At 35.7% G+C, this 23616-nt stretch overlaps 1 protein-coding gene and 1 long non-coding RNA gene across 2 annotated transcripts; both read right to left on the bottom strand.

The window, feature by feature from the left end:
- Positions 1 to 2387: 2387 nt before the first annotated feature.
- Positions 2388 to 4211, bottom strand: LOC125778671 (uncharacterized). Its single transcript, XR_007422853.1, has 3 exons — positions 3443 to 4211; positions 2624 to 3094; positions 2388 to 2558 (listed from the first exon to the last, which is right to left on the bottom strand). It is a non-coding gene; the product is annotated as an uncharacterized LOC125778671 (long non-coding RNA).
- Positions 4212 to 19915: 15704 nt separating this feature from the next.
- Positions 19916 to 20749, bottom strand: LOC125778670 (uncharacterized). Its single transcript, XM_049457623.1, has 2 exons — positions 20524 to 20749; positions 19916 to 20284 (listed from the first exon to the last, which is right to left on the bottom strand). Exons 1-2 carry the CDS (start codon positions 20747 to 20749, stop codon positions 20202 to 20204), a joined length of 309 nt encoding a protein of 102 aa, XP_049313580.1. The 3' UTR covers positions 19916 to 20201.
- Between the last annotated feature and the right edge of the window lie 2867 nt (positions 20750 to 23616).

The raw sequence follows: 23616 nt of genomic DNA on the forward strand, positions 1-23616 counted from the left end.
ATTTTCGTCGACCACTTTTTGCCATTTTTCCGAAAGAGGCATTTTTCCATCAGTGTAAAACTTTTATAATTTCTCGGCGAAAAACTGCGACAAGTAATCTTCACAGGCTTCTTTTGAAGCCAACTTTACTCCATTGATGGAGTTCTGCATTGACCGAAACAAATGGTAGTCCGGTGGTGCAAGGTCAGGTCTATATTCTGGATGCATCAAAACTTCCCAGCCAAGCTCTCCCAGTTTTTGCCGAGTTATTAAAGATGTTTGCGGTCCTGATAGAAGACGAAGCTCTTTCCGTTGATCAGTTCTGCCCGTTTTTTCCACTCATAGTGGATGATTCCTTTCAAATCCCACCAAACACTCTGCATAACCGCTCGGGGCATCATTTATGGCTTTGCGACCATTTGTTCAGTTTCACCACACTTGGACCATGATTTTTTCGCGTATTATTTTCATATATAATCCACTCTTCGTCTCCTGCTACCATTCGCTTCAGAAATGGTTTGATTTCATTTCGTTTCAACAAAGAATCGCAGATGTTAATTCGGTCCATTAAATTTTTCACTGACAATTCATGTGGTACCCAAACATCGAGCTTCTTTTAGTACACAAGTCAAATAATTTTTTTTGGTTAAAATCTCATCTTTCCAACACACTATGTGATTGGCAGCACAGGAGATATACGAATACGAGGAAAATGCCATTCACTTGGGAGTGCCCAGAAACGATTATTTTACATATGGCTCAAGCAGCTCACGACTTATGTTCATAGACCAAGTTTCCTCTGGGTAGCCAAAAAACATTAGTTTCAAGGCGAGCTAAAGTGAGAAGGCGAAACATCTCCTCAATAGACTTGTGCACTAGGTTTTTGAACCGCCATCACTTCGTTACGGCTGTGTTACCAGACTTTGAGCAATGCCAAAATCTCTGTCAAAATCGGCAAGGACCCCACCGTACCGTTCGATACCAAACGAGGTTTCAGACAGTCTACCGCTGGAGAAAATAATTCAAGCTACACAACTTAATTGAGCAGTTATAATCTTCTATAAGAGCGTACAACTGCTGGCGTATGACTATGATATTGATATCATTAGCCTCAACAGCCGCGTCGTTAGTTCTGTCTTTTCCAGAATCCAGAATGGATAAGGAAGCAAAGCCAGTCATCAAACGAACAGTCGTCGTACTCGCGACTTAGTTCTCATATCACTGTTAACAATGTCAGCCTCGAAATCTAACGCAGAGTATCTCCTGCTAAAAGAAGCTACTTCGGACTAAGTAGGCAATTGAAAAGAAAAGTCCTCTCATGTCGTACGTAGGGACGAAAACTATTCAGCTCTGAAAGTGATCGACACAGTACCCACCGGGGAAAGCAGAGGAAGAGGAAGACCTCCACTCCGTTGGAAAGGCGAGGTGGAGAAGGACCTGGCTTCGCTTGGAATCTCCAATTGGCGCCACCGTGCGAACATTAGAAAAGACTGGCGCGTTGTTGTTAACTCGGCTATAACCGCCGAAGTGGTCTACGCAGATAAAGAAGAATAATCATTTATCTATGTCGCTTAGTTTTAGGTGATACATACAACCGTTAGGTGAACAAAACAGACAACAATGAAAACAAATGAAGAAAATTGTAAAATAAAAAATAAATAAAAAGGGATAAAGGGAGCAAAATATTATAATAAACTATAAAACAAAGAAGCTTTAACTTTAGTTGGACCGAAGCTTGAACACCTTTCATACATGCACGTTTCAAGAAAATATCTTATTTCTGATCGCTTAGTTTGTATGGCGCTATATGCTATATTGATCAGAACAAGTTCAGAGATTGCCTTATCAATAACCCCTACAGAATTTCCTGAAAATGTTTCGTCAAATGAAAAAGTGCTCCACACAAGCACATGGCTAAGATCGTTCGGTGTGTATGCCGCCTATGTATATGCTATAGTGGTCCGGTATTGGATGTGTCGACAAATAAGTGGCCTCTAAAATGTAGGGACTAGCTCGGATATATGTATACAGATGGATGGCCAGAAGGACATCACTGTACATTTATATATCCCTGCTGTCATAGTAGCAAAAGTTGCAAGCTCTTACCAGAGACGTTAACCTGGTACGACGGGGAGCGTTTACCCTTTGGGGCGCTGATCAACGCAGTGTATTGAGCTATGTCCTTCTAGAAAGCACGGTGAGGTTAGGCCGTCGCTGGCAGGTACTCACGCAAAGCACTCCAGACGTTGTACATTTCTATATATATATATATATATATATGTATGTATACATTATAGAGTCTCTGACTTATCTTATTTTATTCAGGTCTATACTTTCATGAAATTAAAGGCAAACTAGTAATGCAAATATTTTGAGAAACAAATTTATTTATAAGTAGTAAGCAGAACTTCACAATTGCGTGGTTTGTTTTTGTTGTTGCCTGATGTTAACTCATAATGCTTAAAATATGACGAAATTACCAACTAAATTGGATTCGATGTAAAGCTGGCCAACGCTGGTGAGTTTCTCCGCTGAGGTTATTTATACGCACTGACGAACTTTATGCTATATTTGGAGGCCTAAAATAATAAAATTTTATTTTTTAAGATTTTAAGGCATTAAGTAAATAATGGGCTATACTTACTTGTGTACGTTTATTGTTGGTGTTAACTGTCAATACAGTTAAATTTCAATGTTACACATATATGTATATGTAATACTTGAAAGGGTCATAGCGATTACTCTGATTACTGCTCGATGATAACCACTAGTGGCGGTAGAATGAATGCAAAGAACACGTTGGCAAAAGTTTCATGAGTGTGTGCATTATTCATATCATGAACGTTGTTTTCGTTTGCGATAGCTTCAGAGTTATTATTCTCATTATTTTGGCCATTATTTTGCGCTGCTTCAGATGCGTGTTCAGTTAGTATAGGTTCGTCTCTTGCTGTGTCAATTGCAGCCACTTCTTTTGGTAGATGGGGTTTTAAAAACTTCATTTCCTTTGCTAAATAGTACTCCATAAGAGGTTTCCGCCCATGCTTAGTTTTGTAGGCGTGAATGGAGCGTGCGTAGGCGGCTCGTATATTTCGCCAACGTCTCTTGCATTCAGGCACTGAAACAAAGGAAGGAAAAAAAATTTAGTTCTAGAAAGTATTAATTCTTTGTACGTCAAGAATTCTCCAAAAATATTTAATTTATTTCCAAATTTTTTCTAATGTCCTAAAAATATTTTAAATAGTGAACTTCCATTGTAAGTTAAGATGCATACAGAAGTATATGTGAATATGCATACGTATATATTATACATGCATACATATGTATATTTGTTAACTGTGCTACGCTTCTTCACCTCATTTATAAAATATTGAGTTGGCAAATGGCACGTTTGCTGAAATTACGCCATCAATGTAATACAAATTCACTGACGGTTTAATGACATCACCAAAGGTACTAAACTCACCTGGCTTTTGCCACATTTTTGCTATTTTTTTCCAAGCTTTTTCTACAGCATTTATTTTACCATAAAGGACATGATCCCTGTCGTACAGCTGTGGAAGCTGATTTACCAAGTTAGCGAGTTTTTTATTTTCTTCGCGATTATGGTTGCGTTGGCCGCTATTTCGTCTCATTTTTTAAAATTTCAACTGGCTTTGACACTAATTACGCGTGGTTAATAAACGTTTTGCAAATCTATTGTCTCAAGACTTCGAATCTGTATAGGTGTGCACTAATCCACTGTCAACAGAAAAATGAGATAACGCAAGATCACTCAAGTTATGATATGAATCATCCTAGCTTGACAGTTCTAGCCCGTAGCTGCTAGCCAATAAGAATACGACGTAGAAACCACGTTTGCCATATTTATTAAAAAAATGTACTAGATTTCTTTAGAGCTGCATACTAAGCTTTATGACCAAATAAGGCGAAAAGAAATAATTTACATGGCACATTAGTCCAATCCGCACAATTTCTTTGCAGAAACTAACTTTGTTTCGAAAAATAATTCTTGTCAAATATTGGAAGATATTATTAAAAAAAAGTCCATGCCAGGACTTGATTTTTGAACGATCAGTTTGTACGATCATAAAAATATTAGTTTACGCCAAATTTCTTTTAAAAAATATGTAGTTCACAATGAAAAAGAAAAACTGTGTTACATTAATTCTAAGGTTAAATTTTGAGTTTATTTAAAGAATTGGAGAATACAAGGTTGAATCTATTTCTATTACCTATAATTTTGCCCTATAAAGAAGCCCAAGCGGCTTAAGTTCTTACCCAAATTGTATTTTGTAAGCTTTAAATTTAAGATCTCGACGTAAAATGGGCCAAATCGTTCCATACGTCAGTCCGAAATGGTGCGCGAATGGCGTCGAATTGACTCTCCACGGTTTTCGTGTATACTCTCAACTACGGCTGCTATATTTTTTTCATCGCGTCCTGGACGTGGTCTCTTCGGTTGAAGATTATCCAATAATGAATGCTGATCTTTTAAGAATTCCCCAGAAATACTGAACTCACCTGACATCCCGGACGATAGGCCTAGGCTCATCTTTAGCATGATCACGATCCATCTATCCTGTTTTGAAATTTAATGTTTTCAGTTGTGTAGTACTTCGGTCTGTGTAATGACTTGTTGAAATGGTATACGTGCTTTTAAAGTTTTACAGCTTTTTGATTGTTTATCTCGATACATTCTTTGGTGCTTGGATTGATCACCGGAAAGTGGAAGAATCAGATGGAATTTAAAAGGTTGTTTTGTGGGAAGTTGGCGTCGTTATAAGTAGTCCGATTTAGCTTGATTTTGCAGTGGAAAAGGAAGGTTAGAATGACAAGATGTGCCACATTTGGTGGATGCTGGTCGAGTAAGTCTTGAGATATGGCGGTGCCACGCCCATCGTTCAATTTTGTTTCCGGCTCTTTTGTATACAGTCCTTCTGTATCATACTAGGTGTATAATTTAAAGTCTCTGGGGTATTTATTTACATATATTGATTTATCGCGAATTTAGTATCCTTAAGTGAACTCGTTATATAGGGAGTTAGGCGAGATTTTAGTATTTTTAAATTTGCGTGTAACTTCGAAAATATTCACCGAAACGATATAAAATTTTTAAAATTAAAATAATGGACTTTTTTGAAAAGTCTAGCTCTATATAACCCTTTAAGAAGTTTCGATAAATAAAAAAAATATTTCAAATATTTAAAAGGATTTATTAAGGAAATGTAAATCAATATGTACCATTCATAGATACTAGATTTGGATCACTGTAAAAATACTGTTAAAGTTCAGTTACCGCTAATGTTATTACCGGGTCCATTCGGGTTACTTATTATAGTTTTAATTCATTACAATATATCTGCTTAATCCTTAATGGTAACTTCGTCATTTACCAGCTGCGGTTTTGATGTAGAGAACACGTCTGCATTACTACATTTATTTATTCTTCTCTGAATGATTTCTTGCAAAGTACGGAGTCCTTGTTCGTCTATTTTGTCCACTAGATACTTTATCTCATTTTGTATGCAATCAATGCCATCACCGCTTGCTTGCTTCATTGCGCTGATTTCGTGTACAGCTTGCAACATGCTAATGTGGCATAGACTCTGCTCTCTTTGGGTCATATCTTGCATGTAGCACCGTAGAATTTCAAAAAAATGTTTGTTGCAGAGGTCTTTATTTTCTGCGGCAACCGCGGTTTCTTTAAATTGACGTTTACGACCACGCTGTTCCTTATCGGCTTCAAGGGAACGTAGGTAGGCGATGTACTCAGCACGCAGTTTTTCCCAACGAGCCTTGCATTGAGACACTGAAACCAGTAAGCAAATCAAGAAGAGTAAAGTTATTGCAAACCATAAAAATTTTTAACTGACGTTGAACCGAAGCTATAATACCCTACACAAATAAAAAACAGTTTCCATACAAGCACCTCAATATGATCGGTCAGTTTGTATGGCAGCTATATGCTACAGAATGTCCATCTGAACAATTTGTTCAGAGACTGTACCGTTGTGCTTACCATACGGTACTTTGCTTTCGTTTTTTGTCAAACTCACCTGACTTCCCCAACGAGTCCGCAATCGTGTGCCATGCCTCATCTGTAGCCTTTATCTGACCGTAATCCTTGTGTCCTTTGTCGTACAGCTGCGGATGCTGCTCCACCAAATTACATAATTTTTTATCTTCTTTGAAAGTCCTTTTGTTCTTTATATTCGTACAGCCTCTTCCATAAGGCTTATAATGTTTCGAAGGCTGCTTCCTGCTGCAAGCGTTTGAATCCATGCTACGGCTCTTTTATTCTTAAAGTTTTCTTGAAATTTTCAAATTTTCAAATTGTAGTTTTTGACAAATTTTTAAATATTTCTCGTAAACTTTTTTAAAATTTTTTGTACTATAGAGATTCTTTTTATTTATTTCATTAGTTCAGTATTGCTTCGCTTTACGTGTTCAACTGAACTGCAATGACTCGTGCACAGTAGTTTTAGTTAATTTTCGCTATAATTAAATTTTAATTTATCGCGGTTTATTATATATTAAGTTTGTCATGAAGTTTGTAACACCCAGAAGGAAGCGTCGGAGACCCTATACAGTGTATATATAAATGATCAGAATGTCGTGCTGAGTCGATTTAGACATGTCCGTCCGTCTGTCTGTCTGTATGTATACGAAAAAGTCCCTCAGTTTTTATGATATCGCTTTGAAATTTTGACAATGTCATTTTCCCTTCAAGAAGCTGCTCATTTGTCGGAACTGCCGATATCGGACAACTATAATAAGTTCTTGTATGGTAAACTTTCACATTTGACAAGATATATTCACGAAATTTGGTATAGATTATTGTTAAGGAAACAATATAATATCCGAAGAAATTGGTTACATCAGATTACTATAGCATATAGCTTCCATAGAAACTGAACACATAGTTACTAAAAAAATGCACCTGTGAAGGTTATATTTGCTTCGGTGTAGCCAATTATATAACAAAAATACTGGAATCCCCATAGAATTCCATATATGTAAGTACTTTAATTCCGAGAATGAATAATAAATCATGCTTCGTGCCAGTTTGAGAGAACTGCTGCATATACATATTATATACATATATATGTATATATAATATATGCTGTAATTTTATAAGAAACTAGTAAATAATTAATAAGTGACTTTTTGTTTAATTGATATGCACAATGAATTATTATACTTCGGACATACATATATAAGTTTAGTCATCAGTAGTTGTTAGGGTGGGTCATAAATATTTCATCAGCAATTAATGCTTTATATACAGTTGCATTCCAATACAAAAATACAAAAACAAAAACAAACAAGAAAAAAACGTTAACTTCGGCTGCACCGAAGGTAAATACCCTTCACAGGTGCATTTCTGTTAGAAACTATGTGTTCAGTTTGTATGGAAGCTATATGCTATAGTTAACCGATCTGAACAATTTCTTCGGAGATTGCATTGCTGCCTTACGTAATAATCTATACCAAATTTCATGTAGATATATTGTAAAATGTGAAAGTCTTTCATACAAGAACTTGATTCCGATCGTTCATTTTGTATGGGAGCTATATGTTATAGTGTTCCGATATCGGCAGTTCCGACAAATGAGCAGCTTCTTGAAGAGAAAATGACATTGGCAAAATTTCAAGACAATATCTTAAAAACTGAGGGACTACATAGTTCGTATATATACAGACAGACGGACGAACAGACGGATATGGCTTAATCGACTCAGCACAACATTCTGATCATTTATATATATACTTTATAGGGTATCCGACCCTTCCTTCTGGGTGTTACAAACATCGTGACAAACTTAATATACCCTGTTCAGGGTATAAAAAGAAAACAGAGAATAAGGGCAAAGACTTGAGGTTGAGAGATTGGATAAACATCTTATACTAACTCGACACCACTAATTACAATAATTGTTTGTGTGTTTTGGATGATTATCTATTTGTAAAAGTACTCGTCGTTTAGTAACACGTTTCAAGAAATATTGGTTAGTCGAAAATGTCTTTTCGTATTTCTAATCAAATTTCAACTTATTTTTATACTCTCACAACAAAGTTGCTAAAGAGAGTATTATAGTTTTGTTCACATAACGGTTGTTTGTAAGTCCTAAAACTAAAAGAGTCAGATATAGGGTTATATATACCAAAGTGATCAGGGTGACGAGTAGAGGTGAAATCCGGATGTCTGTCTGTCCGTCCGTCTGTGCAAACTGTAACTTGAGTAAAAATTGAGATATCATGATGAAGCTTGGTACACGTATTTCTTGGCTCCATAAGAAGGTCAAGTTCGAAGATGGGCAAAATCGGTCCACTGCCACGCCCACAAAATGGCGGAAACCGAAAACTTATAAAAGGTCATAACTATGCCGTAAATGAAGATATTAAAGTTAAATTTGGCACAAAGGATCGCATTAGGGAGGAGCATATTTGGAAGTAATTTTTTTTGGAAAAGTGGGCGTGGCCCCGCCCCCTACTAAGTTTTTTGTACATATCTCGGAAACTACTATAGCTATGTCAACCAAACTCTATAGAGCCGTTTCCTTCAGGCATTTCCATATACAGTTCAAAAATGGAAGTAATCGGATAATAACCACGCCCACCTCCCATACAAAGGTTATGTGGAAAATCACTAAAAGTGCGTTAACCGACTAACAAAAAACGTCAGAAACACAAAATTTTACGGAAAAAATGGCAGAAGGAAGCTGCACCCAGACTTTTTTTAAAAATTAAAAATGGGCGTGGCGTCGCCCACTTATGGACCAAAAACCATAACTCAGGAATTACTCAACCGATTTCAATGAAATTCGGTATATAATATTTTCCTAACACCCTGATGGTATATACTAAATATGGGGGAAATCGGTTCTCAACCACGCCTTCTTCCAATATAACGCTCTTTTGAATTCCATCTGATGCCTTCTCTGTAAAATATGTACATTAGAAACCAATGATCATAGCGGAATAAAACTTTACTCAAATACGGTATGTGAGCTGAGGTATCCCTTGTGGAAAAATTGTCGGGATCGGACTATAACTTTTCAAGGTCCCTGATATAGAACACGAAGAACTCAGTGCCTAACCTAACCTAACCTAATTGTTCACCGAAAATGTAGGTAAATCTCACGGATAATGAAATCTCGATTATCACTTTATCATGCGAGAGTATAAAATGTTCGGTGACACCCGAACTTAGCCCTTCCTTACTTGTTTAATATTTATAACAATTTTTAATGAACCAAATATATGTACAATTTTCGTCGACCACTTTTTGCCATTTTTCCGCTAGAGCCATTTTCCATCGGTGTAAAATTTTTCTAATTTCTCGGCGAAAAACTGCGACAAGTAATTTTCACTTTACTCCATTGATGGAGTTCTGCATTGACCGAAACAAATAGTAGTCCGATGGTGCAAGGTCAGGTCTATATGCTTCCCAGCCAAGCTCTCCCAGTTTTTGACGAGTTATCAAAGATGTGTGCGGTCCTGATAGAAGACGAAGCTCTCTCTGTTGATCAGTTCTGCCCGTTTTTTCCACTCATAGTGGATGATGCCTTTCCAATCCCACCAAACACTCAGCATAACCAGAGAATGTAAAGTATAGAAAAGGTGCAGGTTCGACTGCGAACATTTGATAGATTTTTATTAGGGAATTCGCCGGATTTGTTAACATTGTAGGTCGGAATTCGCTTCACAATTTTAACATTGTTTACAATTCTCTCACATATTCTAACCGAGAAGATGAGAAGAAATAAATATGTATATGTATTTACGGCATATGATGACAAGGCATATATGCCGAAGCATAGAATATGAAGAGACAGAAATACACTCCCAACGAATAATTTCGTTTTGCTTGTAATAATAATAATAATAACACAAAGAGTGTACTAATTTTTGTATACATAAACGAATTACTCTGATTGTTGCTAATGAATAAGGCGTTTTTTAGGTCGTACCATGTGCAACTAGCAAGGCATTTTTAATATCACAACAGGGAATCACATTGACCGCATTGACAGTTGCATCATTTTATGCCAAAAATTTTCCAACCACCATAGCACTTCGAAAAATCCTCCGTCGTGATGGCCATCAGAGCCTTCTTTGATTCAGCTTTTATATCCTTAATTGAGTCAAAACGGTGTCCTCGGAGTGATCATGTGCATTTGCTGAATAGCCTCACTTTTAGAGCCTCACAAAACGACCTGTGTTTCACTTCAAAATAGTGACATTTAGCAAATACATATATCATTTACTGCACTACCAACTTACAGAAACTTACTGATTCGAAAAGCACGCGAAGTATTAATTAAAAATTCACCTCTCAATTTGATTAAAGTAGTATACTCACAATTCTTTTGATGTTGCATTCTGTTTGGCATATGGTGAGTATCAATTTTATATTTTTAATTGTTCCGATTGCCAAAATCCACCGACTTGTTGTTTATTTTGAACAATGCTCTCGGCGTTTTAACAAATTTGTATTATAGCATTTTACTTTATTTTCAAGTTGTATTTTTGGAACAATTTTTAATTAGTTTTTGCACCAATTTCTTATTGTTAATAAATATGTTGCACCTTAGACAGCCTGTCTTCAAATGAATTGTATTAACAGCTATGCAGTCTTACACACCTTAATTTAATCTCGTCTCAGCATTCGAGTAACGAAAAACGAGAAAGAACGAAAACTCACACGATTCTTCAAATCTCGCCCCCGAATTCCTCGAGATGCCATATGTAGAAAAAACAATAAAAGCGTTAACTTTGGCATATTTTTTAACATAAAAGAGTATGAAAAGATCTTCACGGCACGTTGGTGATTCATGTTTATTTTTTTATTTATTTATTTATTAAAAGAAAAATAATAATACAATTATTATCTTACAGAGTAAGAAGCACTAGCTGCCAGGGCTTACGGCTTATCATGTTTATACTTTTCTATATTTCTACTGCAATTTGGTGCATGTTGACTCATTTGCGCCAGTATTATGAATAAGTTCTTTACATATATATACTATAGCACATACATAGCTTTCATACAAACAAATTACCGATTTCAAAACTAAATTTAGTACATACGGTACTACTAATGTTAAGGATCGGCAACATTTTACAAATTCGCAAACAATATTTTATTAAATGGAAAAGCCAAAATATATATTCAAAATTTACTTAATTTACTTCTAATTTGTCGCTGATTTAGTTTCTATTGAATTTTCTCTTTAATATCACGCTATGAGCTGAGATATCCATTTTCCTTAGCTCCAGAGTTGCCTTTCACATTTATTCCGGCAACATCGGCTAACGTTCCTACGTTATCATTTGTTTCCACTTTTGTTGAGCTGTCATCCTGATTTTCTTGTTCATCTCGGACTTCATTAAGAACATGTGGCCTAAGGAATTCCATTTCTTCGACTAGACTAGGGTCCGCAACGAAGCATTCAGGCACTGAATGGAAGATGAAAATTCATATTTTTAATATAACAGAGAAAGACTTTTTACTTTATGAATTTGTATATGTATATTTAGCAGTGTACATACAATCAGATTCGGAAAATATGACAATGTGTTCTATTTTTTTAAATATATTCTTCCATTATACTTGAATTTTTTACAAATCTTTTCTTTTTTTGCATAAAGTTATTTATTTTTGTCTGTTATATTATAGTTACCGATTTAATTTCATCTTAATTCGATTATCTAACTTTAGCGGAAATATTATTAGTTTGTAATTCCTTAATAACGCTAAAAGTTTTCTAATCGAATTAAGTTTTTAACAGGCTGAAGCACGTCTAAATTATAATGTAAATATGATCTTAAAACACTTCAATTTCTTAAACACATTGTTGTATTTTTTATATTGTTGGATAAGTGAGCCTCAGTTTGGCCGGTATAGTGTGTGACCTAGCACTCTAATCGACACACTATTGGCAAAACGATCCTTGGCGATAAAGGTTTGAAATTCACTCCACTGCTCAATAATAAATTGGGTTTAATTTTATACTTGTGGTCCTTCGCGCCGAATTAACCAACGATCTGTGTACACATTGCGAGTCTGTTCATATGACCCCGTCGATCTAAGTTTTTAATTCAAACAAATGTTTTGAAAATTCACAAGATATACTGAACTCACCTGACATCCTGGACGAATTAGATGCCGAACGCCTAGACTCATCTTTAGCACTTTTCCGATCACGATCCATGTAACCTTTTTTTGAAATTTATTGTTTTCAGTTGTGCAGTACACAGAGCTAGATTCTGACTGAATAAATACATAGCGCGCACACTTATTTATAGTTTTATAGTAGGATTATAATAAGAATTATAATTTACAAAATGTATGTACCATTTTTTGTAATGGTACACGTACTTTTAACGTTTCACAGCTTTATTAGTCACACAATCTTTGTACTTTACGTGCAACGTCATCGCTTGTGTGCATAATTTTGTGATCGTTCACATGCAATTTTAAAGGGTGTCGGCATAGTTTTAGTTCGATTTAGCTCTTTTTTGCACTAGAATAGAAAGTTTATAATAAAACAAGAAAAAACAAGTTAACTTCGGTTGCACCGAAGCTAAATACCCTTCACAGGTGCATTTTTGTGAGTAACTATCTGTTCAGTTTGTATGGCAGCTATATGCTATAGTTAACCGATCTGAACAATTCCTTCGGAGATTACATTTTTGCCCTAGGAAATAATCTATACCAAATTTGGTGAAGATACATTGTCAAATGTTAAAGTTTTCCATACAAGAACTTGATTCCGATCGTTCAGTTTATATGGCAGCTATATGTTATAGTGGTCCGATATCGGCCGCTCCGACAAATGAGCAGCTTCAGAGAAAATGACGTTTGCAAAATTTCAAGACAATATCTTAAAAACTGAGGGACTAGTTCGTATATACAGACATACAGACAGACAGACATACAGACATGCAGATGGACAGACAGACAGACAGACAGACGGACAGACGAACATGGCTAAATCGACTCAGCTCGCCATACTGATCATTTATATATATACTTTATAGGGTATCCGACCCTTCCTTCTGGGTGTTACAAACATCGTGACAAACTTAATATACCCTGTTCAGGGTATAAAAATGTACCACATTTGGTAGATGTCGGTCGAGTAAGTCTTGAGATATGCTGGTGCCACGCCCATCGTCCAATTTTGTTAACGGCTCCTATATAGTCCTTTTGTATCATTTGGGTGTAAAATTTAGTCTCCGGGGTATTCATTTATTGATTTATCGCGAATTCAGTAGTTTTAGTGGGCGGGATTATAATCTGCATTAGCCCATTTTCACACTACCGGTAGGTGTGCTAAAAGGATTTCATCTGAGTGAACTTGTTTAATAAATATATGAGTACATTAAACACTTTAGGGGCATGGCCACGCCCAATTTTCCAAAGCGATTTGTTATACCAAATTACAGCTTTTAGTCTTTGCGGCTTAGTTATGGAAATTTATTGTTTTTGACAAATTTGTAAATATTTTTTCACAAAATTGCTTCAAATTTTTTTGCACTCTAGACATTTTAGTTATTTATTTCTTTAGTTCGGTTTTGCTTCGCTATACGTGTTCAACTGAACTAAAAATCTAGTCTACCATGAAAGTTATAGAAGTCGCTACAATATGCTTATAACTTATAATTTATCGAATCCGTCGGTTGCTTTTTTCTTTGTACATATATTTGTTTCTTTCTCCGCACTTTATAATAAAGCAAATTTCTGGAGTCCTGAAGAAAATTCCGTTGATGAATTCATGCTTCTCTAATTCCGACAATGAATTCATGCTTCGTGCCACTATACATATACATATATATACCGTAAATCAATAAAGTTTACACACAAAGAGTTCTATTAAATTGCGGCAAGTTTATTTGTATTAAAGTGAATAAGTTTTGTGTTTTTTTCTATCCATTTCAAAAGATGTATATTTAACATTAAATATAGCATATTAAAATATTTTTTTTACACAAATAAAAAGGAAATTAATGCTAAAGCTAGTTTAGAAATTTAAAAAAATCGAATTTTTTATTTTCAAAGCTTAACTATTGAGGAATATATGTAAAAGAGGATTTTTCAAAATTCAAATTATTTTCGGAGATATAGGCATTTTTCTGACCCGGCATCCGAACTGTTTCACCGGAACGCGAAACTTTAAACGCGTTTTTCTCAAAACTGTCTTTTTCGGAACGGTGCCCACGATTTCTCAGGTTCTACTGGACCGATTTACTTGGAATTTTTATAGAGTCTTCTTTGTAGGCCTGTCTATGGTTGGAACTAACCCCATCCCCAAATTTTTATTTTTATTATTTTTAAAAAATTCGAAAGAATCAGAAAAAGTGATCCAAAAACACTTTTTTTTTAGGCAGTCGCCATTTTGTGAAAAATTGTTTTCCCACTTTTCCGTAGTTCCGACCATTGCGACATTATTCTAGATTCATAATCTTTTTTTCTTTTTAAAGGGTGATTTTTTTGAGGTTAGGATTTTCATGCATTAGTATTTGACAGATCACGTGGGATTTCAGACATGGTGTCAAAGAGAAAGATGCTCAGTATGCTTTGACATTTCATCATGAATAGACTTACTAACGAGCAACGCTTGCAAATCATTGAATTTTATTACCAAAATCAGTGTTCGGTTCGAAATGTGTTTCGCGCTTTACGTCCGATTTATGGTCTACATAATCGACCAAGTGAGCAAACAATTAATGCGATTGTGACCAAGTTTCGCACTCAGTTTACTTTATTGGACATTAAACCAACCACACGAATGCGTACAGTGCGTACAGAAGAGAATATTGCGTCTGTTTCTGAGAGTGTGGCTGAAGACCGTGAAATGTCGATTCGTCGCCGTTCGCAGCAATTGGGTTTGTGTTATTCGACCACATGGAAGATTTTACGCAAAGATCTTGGTGTAAAACCGTATAAAATACAGCTCGTGCAAGAACTGAAGCCGAACGATCTGCCACAACGTCGAATTTTCAGTGAATGGGCCTAGAAAAGTTGGCAGAAAATCCGCTTTTTTATCGACAAATTTTGTTCAGCGATGAGGCTCATTTCTGGTTGAATGGCTACGTAAATAAGCAAAATTGCCGCATTTGGGGTGAAGAGCAACCAGAAGCCGTTCAAGAACTGCCCATGCATCCCGAAAAATGCACTGTTTGGTGTGGTTTGTACGCTGGTGGAATCATTGGACCGTATTTTTTCAAAGATGCTGTTGGACGCAACGTTACGGTGAATGGCGATCGCTATCGTTCGATGCTAACAAACTTTTTGTTGCCAAAAATGGAAGAACTGAACTTGGTTGACATGTGGTTTCAACAAGATGGCGCTACATGCCACACAGCTCGCGATTCTATGGCCATTTTGAGGGAAAACTTCGGACAACAATTCATCTCAAGAAATGGACCCGTAAGTTGGCCACCAAGATCATGCGATTTAACGCCTTTAGACTATTTTTTGTGGGGCTACGTCAAGTCTAAAGTCTACAGAAATAAGCCAGCAACTATTCCAGCTTTGGAAGACAACATTTCCGAAGAAATTCGGGCTATTCCGGCCGAAATGCTCGAAAAAGTTGCCCAAAATTGGACTTTCCGAATGGACCACCTAAGACGCAGCCGCGGTCAACATTTAAATGAAATTATCTTCAAAAAGTAAATGTCATGAACCAATCTAACGTTTCAAATAAAGAACCGATGAGATTTTGCAAATTTTATGCGTTTTTTTTTTAAAAAAAGTTATCAAGCTCTTAAAAAATCACCCTTTACATACCTGTAAGCGCAAAGAGCTAAAATCCTAAAAGAAAAATGTGATGATGCCTTCGAACATTCGATATTCCATGGATTTGAGGCTGAGCGATTGAAGAACAAACTTCATACCACTATTTGCAATAATTGTTTGTTTGTTTGTTGTGGATGATTATGTATTTGTGGAAGTACTTGTCGTTTAGTCACTCGTTCTAAGATTTATTACTAGAATGTACTCAGATGTTATTGCTGTTCTGTGTATAATTTTTAAAGATAAGTAGTTATAAACCAAATATGTTCTTTATGGAAAACTCAACTCTTTACTGAACAATCTATTCGTTTGATGGTCTATATCCGTTTATTGCCGGAATTTGTTCGCGAATGAACTCATAAGGTCTAGTAGAAATAAACCCAATATTTCGTCCACAGTTGCACCAATGGAAAGCTGTACTCTTATAGTGGTGGAAAGCAGAGATTTAGAATTTGGCTCACGCATTTTGTACGCACTTCGATTTTGCAGGGTTACTTATACGCATTGGCGAACTACAAAATGCAACATCTTTGTAGGAGATCACATTGATAATTTATAATTAAACTTTTTCTGCAGCAACTACAGCTTTTCAGCAAGTTCTTCTATGTTAAATGTTGTTGTGATTGATTTGTTGCGAATGCCTGTGCGTCGTTCGCCCATCATCTAGCAAAGTTGCCGTAATGCATCTGTCAATGCAGTTTTCTGTGTAATCCATATACATATGTATAAAAAAATCCCTATAAAATATTATAATTATTCTAACATGCATTTTGCAAAATCCTTATGATTTGAAAAATAATTTTTTCTATTAATTGTTTTAACTTTTGTCATAAAAATATAAAAAATATCATATGTACGTTCCTTGGTTCGAAGCCATCCCTTGACCAATCTTCAGTCCAATCGGTTTAATTGTTCTTGAGTTATAAAAAGTTTACACGACTTTCTTTCATATAATCTTATACATAGGCTGTTATATATATTTCTGGACTAGGCAACACTAAGTGTTGCCAGGTGCAATCTGACATTTCCATTGGAAAGTTTGACATTTTTTAGCATAACATCACTCAGAACGTTTTGTCATTTAATCGTGAATTGTTTTATTTACAGGGAATTAAAAAATTCATCTCGGCCAAAAAATGGAATTAACTCGTGAACATTTTCGTGCGATCATTTTTCACAACTTTCGACGTGGATTATCACGACAAGAGTGCATCGATGAACTAAAATCTTTGTATGGCTATGAAGCACCATCCTATAGCACTGTGAAAAACTGGTACAACGAATTCAATCGTGGCCGACGCTCGCTCAAAGACGAATTCCGTGAAGGTCGTCCAAAAACAGCCGTTGTGCCAGAAAACATCGATGCCGTAGGTGAACTGATAATGCAAGACCGTCATGTAACATACCTTCAGATAGAGGCATACCTATGCATTTCTCCCACCAGCATACATTCGATATTGCATGAACACCTGGCCGTAAAAAAGGTTTGATCTCGTTGGATCCCGGCCAATTTGACAATCGCTCAAAAAAAGGCTCCTGTGGATTGGTGTAAAGAAATGCTGAAAAAATACGATCGCAGTGCTTCAAAAGACGTTTATAAGATCGTCACAGGTGACGAATCATGGATCTATGCGTATAGGCCCGAAAAAAACAGCAATCGACCGTGTGGGTCTTCCAAGATGAGCCAAATCCAACGAAAGTTGTTCGCGGAAGAAGCACTTCGAAGCAAATGGTCGCCTGCTTCTTCGGTAAAACTGGTCATATGGCGACTGTTCCGCTTGAGCAACGTAGGACGGTCAATTCTAAGTGGTACACCACCATTTGTTTGCCTGAAGTCTTCGGAGAAATTCGAAAAACGAGTAAGAGAAGACGAATCATTGTGCACCATGACAATGCGAGCTCTCATACATCGGCTCAAACCAGCGCCTTTTTGACCGGCCAAAACGTCGAATTGATGGGTCATCCGCCGTACAGCCCTGACTTGGCACCCAATGACTTCTTTTTATTCCCACTCATCTAGAAAATAATGCGTGGTCAACATTTTCGTCGCCAGAAGATGCTGTTGAAGCATTCAAAAACCATGTTTTGGAGGTGTCTCAATCGGAGCGGAAAAAGTGCTTCGAAAATTGGTTTGAGCGCATGCAAAAGTGTATTACAAAACGCTTCATGAAATATATTTAAATTTCACATTTTCTTGAATTTTCATTGTTTTAAATTTTTATTAGCGATCTTGAACGGCGGCAACAAATTCCTGCGTTCACATATATTTTTGGTATAATTTCAATCTGGCTGTTCCAGTCATTCCAATTGCAAAACGTTAAAACCTACCCAATCCAGTCAACTGTCAAAGTTCGGTAGGTTTTGACGTTTAGCAATTGCCTCTCACTTTCTCTCTCTCTTTATCTCTGCTCGACAACGACTGAACGATAGAGCGTTAGCGTACGTGTGAAGTTAGTTTGCACAATTGTGCTAAGAAATACCACTGGTGCAAATGTTTATTGTTGCTGTTATTATTAAAGGAAAGAGAGATTTTAGTCTAAGAAAGATAAATTAGCAAGTATGTAAATTATGAAATGAGAAAAAGAGATATGAGAGGATAAGTAAGACAGGTAAAGAAAGAATTAAGAGAGAAGTGTACGAGTATATTGTTGGTAGTGGGAGTATTAGTATGTACATATATGACTATATGTGTTTACAATTCACTTGTTATGTTACTTATTTGTAGCTAATTTAGTTTCTATTGAATTTTCTTTTTTTTCCATAAAGTTATTTATTTTTGTCTGTTATATTATAGTTACCGATTTAATTTCATCTTAATTCGATTATCTAACTTTAGCAGAAATATTATTCCTTTGTGATTACTTAATAGCGCTAAAAGTTTTCTAATCGAATCAATTTTTTAACAGGCTGAAGCACGTCTAAATTATAATGTAAATATGATCTTAAAACACTTCAATTTCGTAAACACATTGTTGTATTTTTTATATTGTTGGATAAGTGAGCCTCAGTTTGGCCGGTATAGTGTGTGACCTAGCACTCTAATCGACACAATATTGGCATAACGATCCTTTACGAAAAAAGTTTGAAATTCACTCCACTGCTCTATAATAAATTGTGTACAATTTTATACTTGTGGTCCTTCGAGCCGAATCAACCAACAATCTGTGCACACATTCCAAGTCTGTTCATATCACACCAATAATTTGTGCTTTCAATTGAAGCAGATGTTTAGAGAATTCACAAGAAATACTGAACTCACCTGACATCCCGGACGATTCAGATGCCGAACGTCTAGGCTCATCTTTAGCATTTTTCCGATCACGATCCATGTATTCTTTTTTGAAATTTAATGTTTTCTCGCTCGCTCTGCGCTTTCAACTGAATGAAATATTTGGTGCATAATTCTATTTATAGTTTCCGTGACAATAAATGACTTGTTGAAATTCGAATGACAATTGTCTAAGTATGCCTAAATACTACCGAGAATGAATAATAAATCATGCATGCCAGTTTGAGAACACTGCGGCATATACATAAACATTAGGGTGTGTCATTCTGAGTCAACTTTTTTCTTTTCAACTGAAAAACAGGCTAAAAACTTTCGAAAATGTGAAAAACTCAAAAGATGAGCTCTTAAAACAGGCACCTTTTAATATTAATATAAAGTGGAAGAATCGAATGGAATTTAAAATGGTGTTTTATGGAAATTAGGGGTGGTCCAATTTAGCTTGTTTTTTCACTGGACTATGAAGGTTAGAATAATAAAATGTACCACATTTGGTCGATGTCGGTCGAGTAAGTATTGAGATATAGCAGCAACGCCCATCGTTCAATTTTGTTCCCTGGTCCTATATAGTCTTTTTGTATCATACTAGGTGTATAATTTAAAGTCTCTGGGGAATTTATTTACATGTATTAATTTATCGCGAATTTAGTAGTTTTAAATGGAAACGTTATATAGGGAGTCGACGGGATTATAGTATTTTTAAATAAAATATATAAAAATATTCACTAAAACGATATGAAAGTTCTGTGTGTTTTCTTAACGTACATAAGAAAATAATATTAAAATAATCGATTTTTTTTTGAAAATTCTAACTCTATAGCAATTTCAAGAAATAAAAAAAAATATTGCAAATATTTAAAATATATTTATTATTTATATTATTATTTAAATAATCTCAGTACTGGGTCGCATATTATTTATTAGTGTTTTACTTCATAGCCATAGTTCTGGTTAATTCTTAATTGCAACTTCGTCGTTTGGATCATTGCCATCCCCGCTTGAACTATTTTTCATTCCTTTGATATCTTGTATAACTTGTAAAATGCTAATGTGGCATAGACTCTGCTCTCATTGGTCCATAACTCGCAGATAGCACTGTAGAATTTAAAAAAAAATTTATTGCAGAGGTCTTTATTTTCTATCGGCCTCTACGGAACGTAGATAGGCGATGTACTCAGCACGCAGTTTTTCCCAACGGGCCTTGCATTCAGGCACTGAAATCAGTAAGCAAATCAAAAAGAGTAAAATTATTGTAAACCACAAAAAAGAACGTTGCACCGTAGCTATAATCCCATACACAAATAAAAGAGTTTCCATACAAGCACCTCTATTTGATGGGTCAGTTTGTATGGCAGCTATATACTACAGAGGTTCCATCTGAACAATTTGTTCAGAGATTGTACTATTGTGCTTACCGTACTGTATTTTGCTTTCCGTTTTTTGTCAAACTCACCTGACTTCCCCAACGAGTCCGCAATCGCGTGCCATGCCTCATCTGTAGCCTTTTTCTGACCGTAACCCTTGTGTCCTTTGTCATACAGCTGCGGATACTGCTCCACCAAATTACATAATTTTTTATCTTCTTCAAAGGTCTTTTTGTTCTTTATATCCGTACGTGCACTTCCATAAGGCTTATAATGTTCAGGAGGCTGCTTCGAGCTATAAGCGTTTGAATCCATGCTACAGCTCTTTTACTCTTAAAGTTTTCTTGAAATTTTCAAATTGTAGTTTTGCACAAATTTTTAAATATTTCTCGTAAACTTTTTTAAAATTTTTTGTACTATAGAGACTCCTTTAATTTATTTCATTAGTTCAGTATTGCCTCACTATACGTGTTCAACTGAATGGAAATGACTAGTCAACAGTATTTATATGCAGTTTCCTCTGTAATTTATCGAATCAGTGCGGTTTATTATACCCTGAACAGGGTATATTAAGTTTGTCATGAAGTTTGTAACACCCAGAAGGAAGCGTCGGAGACCCTATAAAGTGTATATATAAATGATCAGTATGTTGAGCTGAGTCGACTTCGTCGTCTGTCTGTCTGTGCGTTTGTCCGTCCGTCTGTCTGTCTGTATATATACGAACGAGTCCCTCAGCTTTTAAGATATCGTTTTGAAATTTTGCAAACCTCATTTTCCTTTCAAGAAGCTACTCATTTATCGGAACTGTCGATATCGGACCACTATAACATATAGCTGCCATACAAACCAAACGATCGGAATCAACCGGAAAACTTTTGCATTTGACGTGGTATCTTCACGAAATTTGCTTTAGGTAATAACATAATCTCCGTAAAAATTGTTCTGATCGGATTACTACAAGCATATAGCTTCAATACAAACTGAACACGTTGTTACTAAAAGAAATACAACTGTAAAGGTTATATTAGCTTCGGTGCAGCCAATTATATAACAAAACAAGTAAGGAAGGGCTAAGTTCAGGTGTCACCGAACATTTTATACTCTCGCACGATAAAGTGATAATCGAGATTTCATTTTCCGTCATTTACATATTTTTTTATTTTGCTGTAAAATTAATTAGAATTAAATTCTGAGAGATTTACCGATATTTTCTGTGAAAAATTAGGTTAGGTTAGGTTGGGCACTGAGTTCTTCGTGTTCGATATCAGGGACCTTGAAAAGTTATAGTCCGATCACAACAATTTTTCCACAAGGGATACCTCAGCTCACATTACCGTATTTGAGTAAAGTTTTATTTCGCTATGATCATTGGTTTCTAATGTATATATTATACAGAGAAGGCTTCAGATGGAATTCAAAATAGCGTTATATTGGAAGAAGGCGTGGTTGTGAACCGATTTCACCCATATTTCGTACATGTCATCAGGGTGATAAGAAAATGTTATACGCCGAATGTCATTGAAATCGGTCGAGTAGTTCCTGAGATATGGTTTTTGGTCCATAAGTGGGTTACAGCTTGCACAGACGGACGGACAGACGGACGGACGGACAGACAGACATCCGGATTTCACCTCTACCCGTCACCCTGATCACTTTGGTATATATAACCCTATATCTGACTCTTTTAGTTTTAGGACTTACAAACAACCGTTATGTGAACAAAACTATAATACTCTCATTAGCAATTTTGTTGCGAGAGTATAAAAATACTGGAATCCCCATAGAATTCCATATATGTAAGTACTTTAATTCCGAGAATGAATAATAAGTGAAAGTAATTATTAAATAGAACGTAATTCATAAGTGACTTTTTGCTTAATTGATATGCACAATGAATTATTTATACTTCGGACATACATATATAAGTTTAGTCATCAAAAGTTGTTAGGGTAAGTCATAAATATTTCACCAGCAATTATTGCTTTATATACAGTTGCTTTCAACAAAATACAAAAACAAAAACAAACAAGAAAAAACATTAACTTCGGCTGCACCGAAGCTAATATACTCTTCACAGGTGCATTTTTTTAGTAACTATGTGTTCAATTTGTAAGAAAGCTATATGCTATAGTTAACCGATCTTAACAATTTCTTCGGAGATTGCATAGCTACTTTAAAAAATAATCTGTGCCAACTTTTGTGAAAATACATTGGGAAATATTAAAGTTTGCAATACAAGAACTTGATTCCGATCGTTCAGTTTGTATGGCAGCTATATGTTATAGTTGTCCGACATCGGCAGTTCCGACAAATGAGCAGCTTCTTAAAGGCAAAATGACATTGGCAAAATGTCTAGACGATATCTTAAAAACTGAGGTACTAGTTCGTATATATACAGACAGGCGGACAGACAGACGGACGTGGCTAAATCGACTCAGCTCAACATACTGATCATTTACATATATACTTTATAGGGTCTCCTAACCCTCCTTCTGGGTATTACAAACATTGTGATAAACTTAATATATCCTGTTCACGGTATAAAAAGAAAAAGAAAACAGAGAATAAGGGCAACGAGCTTAAAAGCCTAGAAGCAATATGTGCTGTTCGAAACTCTGATATTCTATGGACTTGAGGTTGAGAGATTGGATAAACATCTTATACTAACTCGATACCACTATTTGGAATAATTGTTTGTGTATTTTGGATGATTATCTATTTATCTATTTGTAAAAGTACTCGTCGTTTAGTAACACGTTTCAAGAAATATTGGTTAGTCGAAAATGTCTTTTCGTATTTCTAATCAAATTTCAACTTATTTTTTATATATATAACAATTTTTAATGAACCAAATATATGTACATTGTACAATATATGACCACGTTTTGCCATTTTTCCGCTAGACATTTTTCCATCAGTGTAAAATTTTTCTAATTTCTCGGCGAAAATCTGCGTAAAGTAATTGTCACAGGCTTCTCTTGAAGCCAATTTTACTCCATTGATGGAGTTCTGCATTGACCGAAACAAATGGTAGTCCGATGGTGCAAGGTCAGGGCTATTTGCTGGATGCATCAAAACTTCCCAGCTAAGCCCTCCCAATTTTTGCCGAGTTATCAAAGATGTGTGCGGTCCTGAGCTCATAGTGGATGATTCCTTTCCAATCCCACAAAACACTCAGCATA

Source organism: Bactrocera dorsalis, chromosome 5, assembly GCF_023373825.1.
Source record: "Bactrocera dorsalis isolate Fly_Bdor chromosome 5, ASM2337382v1, whole genome shotgun sequence".
Lineage (NCBI taxonomy): Eukaryota > Metazoa > Arthropoda > Insecta > Diptera > Tephritidae > Bactrocera > Bactrocera dorsalis.

Bases quoted from the DNA above. Each gene is read 5' to 3' on its own strand.
- LOC125778670 (XM_049457623.1), bottom strand. From the start codon at position 20,749: ATGGATTCAAACGCTTATAGCTCGAAGCAGCCTCCTGAACATTATAAG. The intron at 20,285-20,523 runs GTGAGTTTGACA...TACTGATTTCAG, and splicing joins GGACTCGTTGGGGAAGTCAG to TGCCTGAATGCAAGGCCCGT.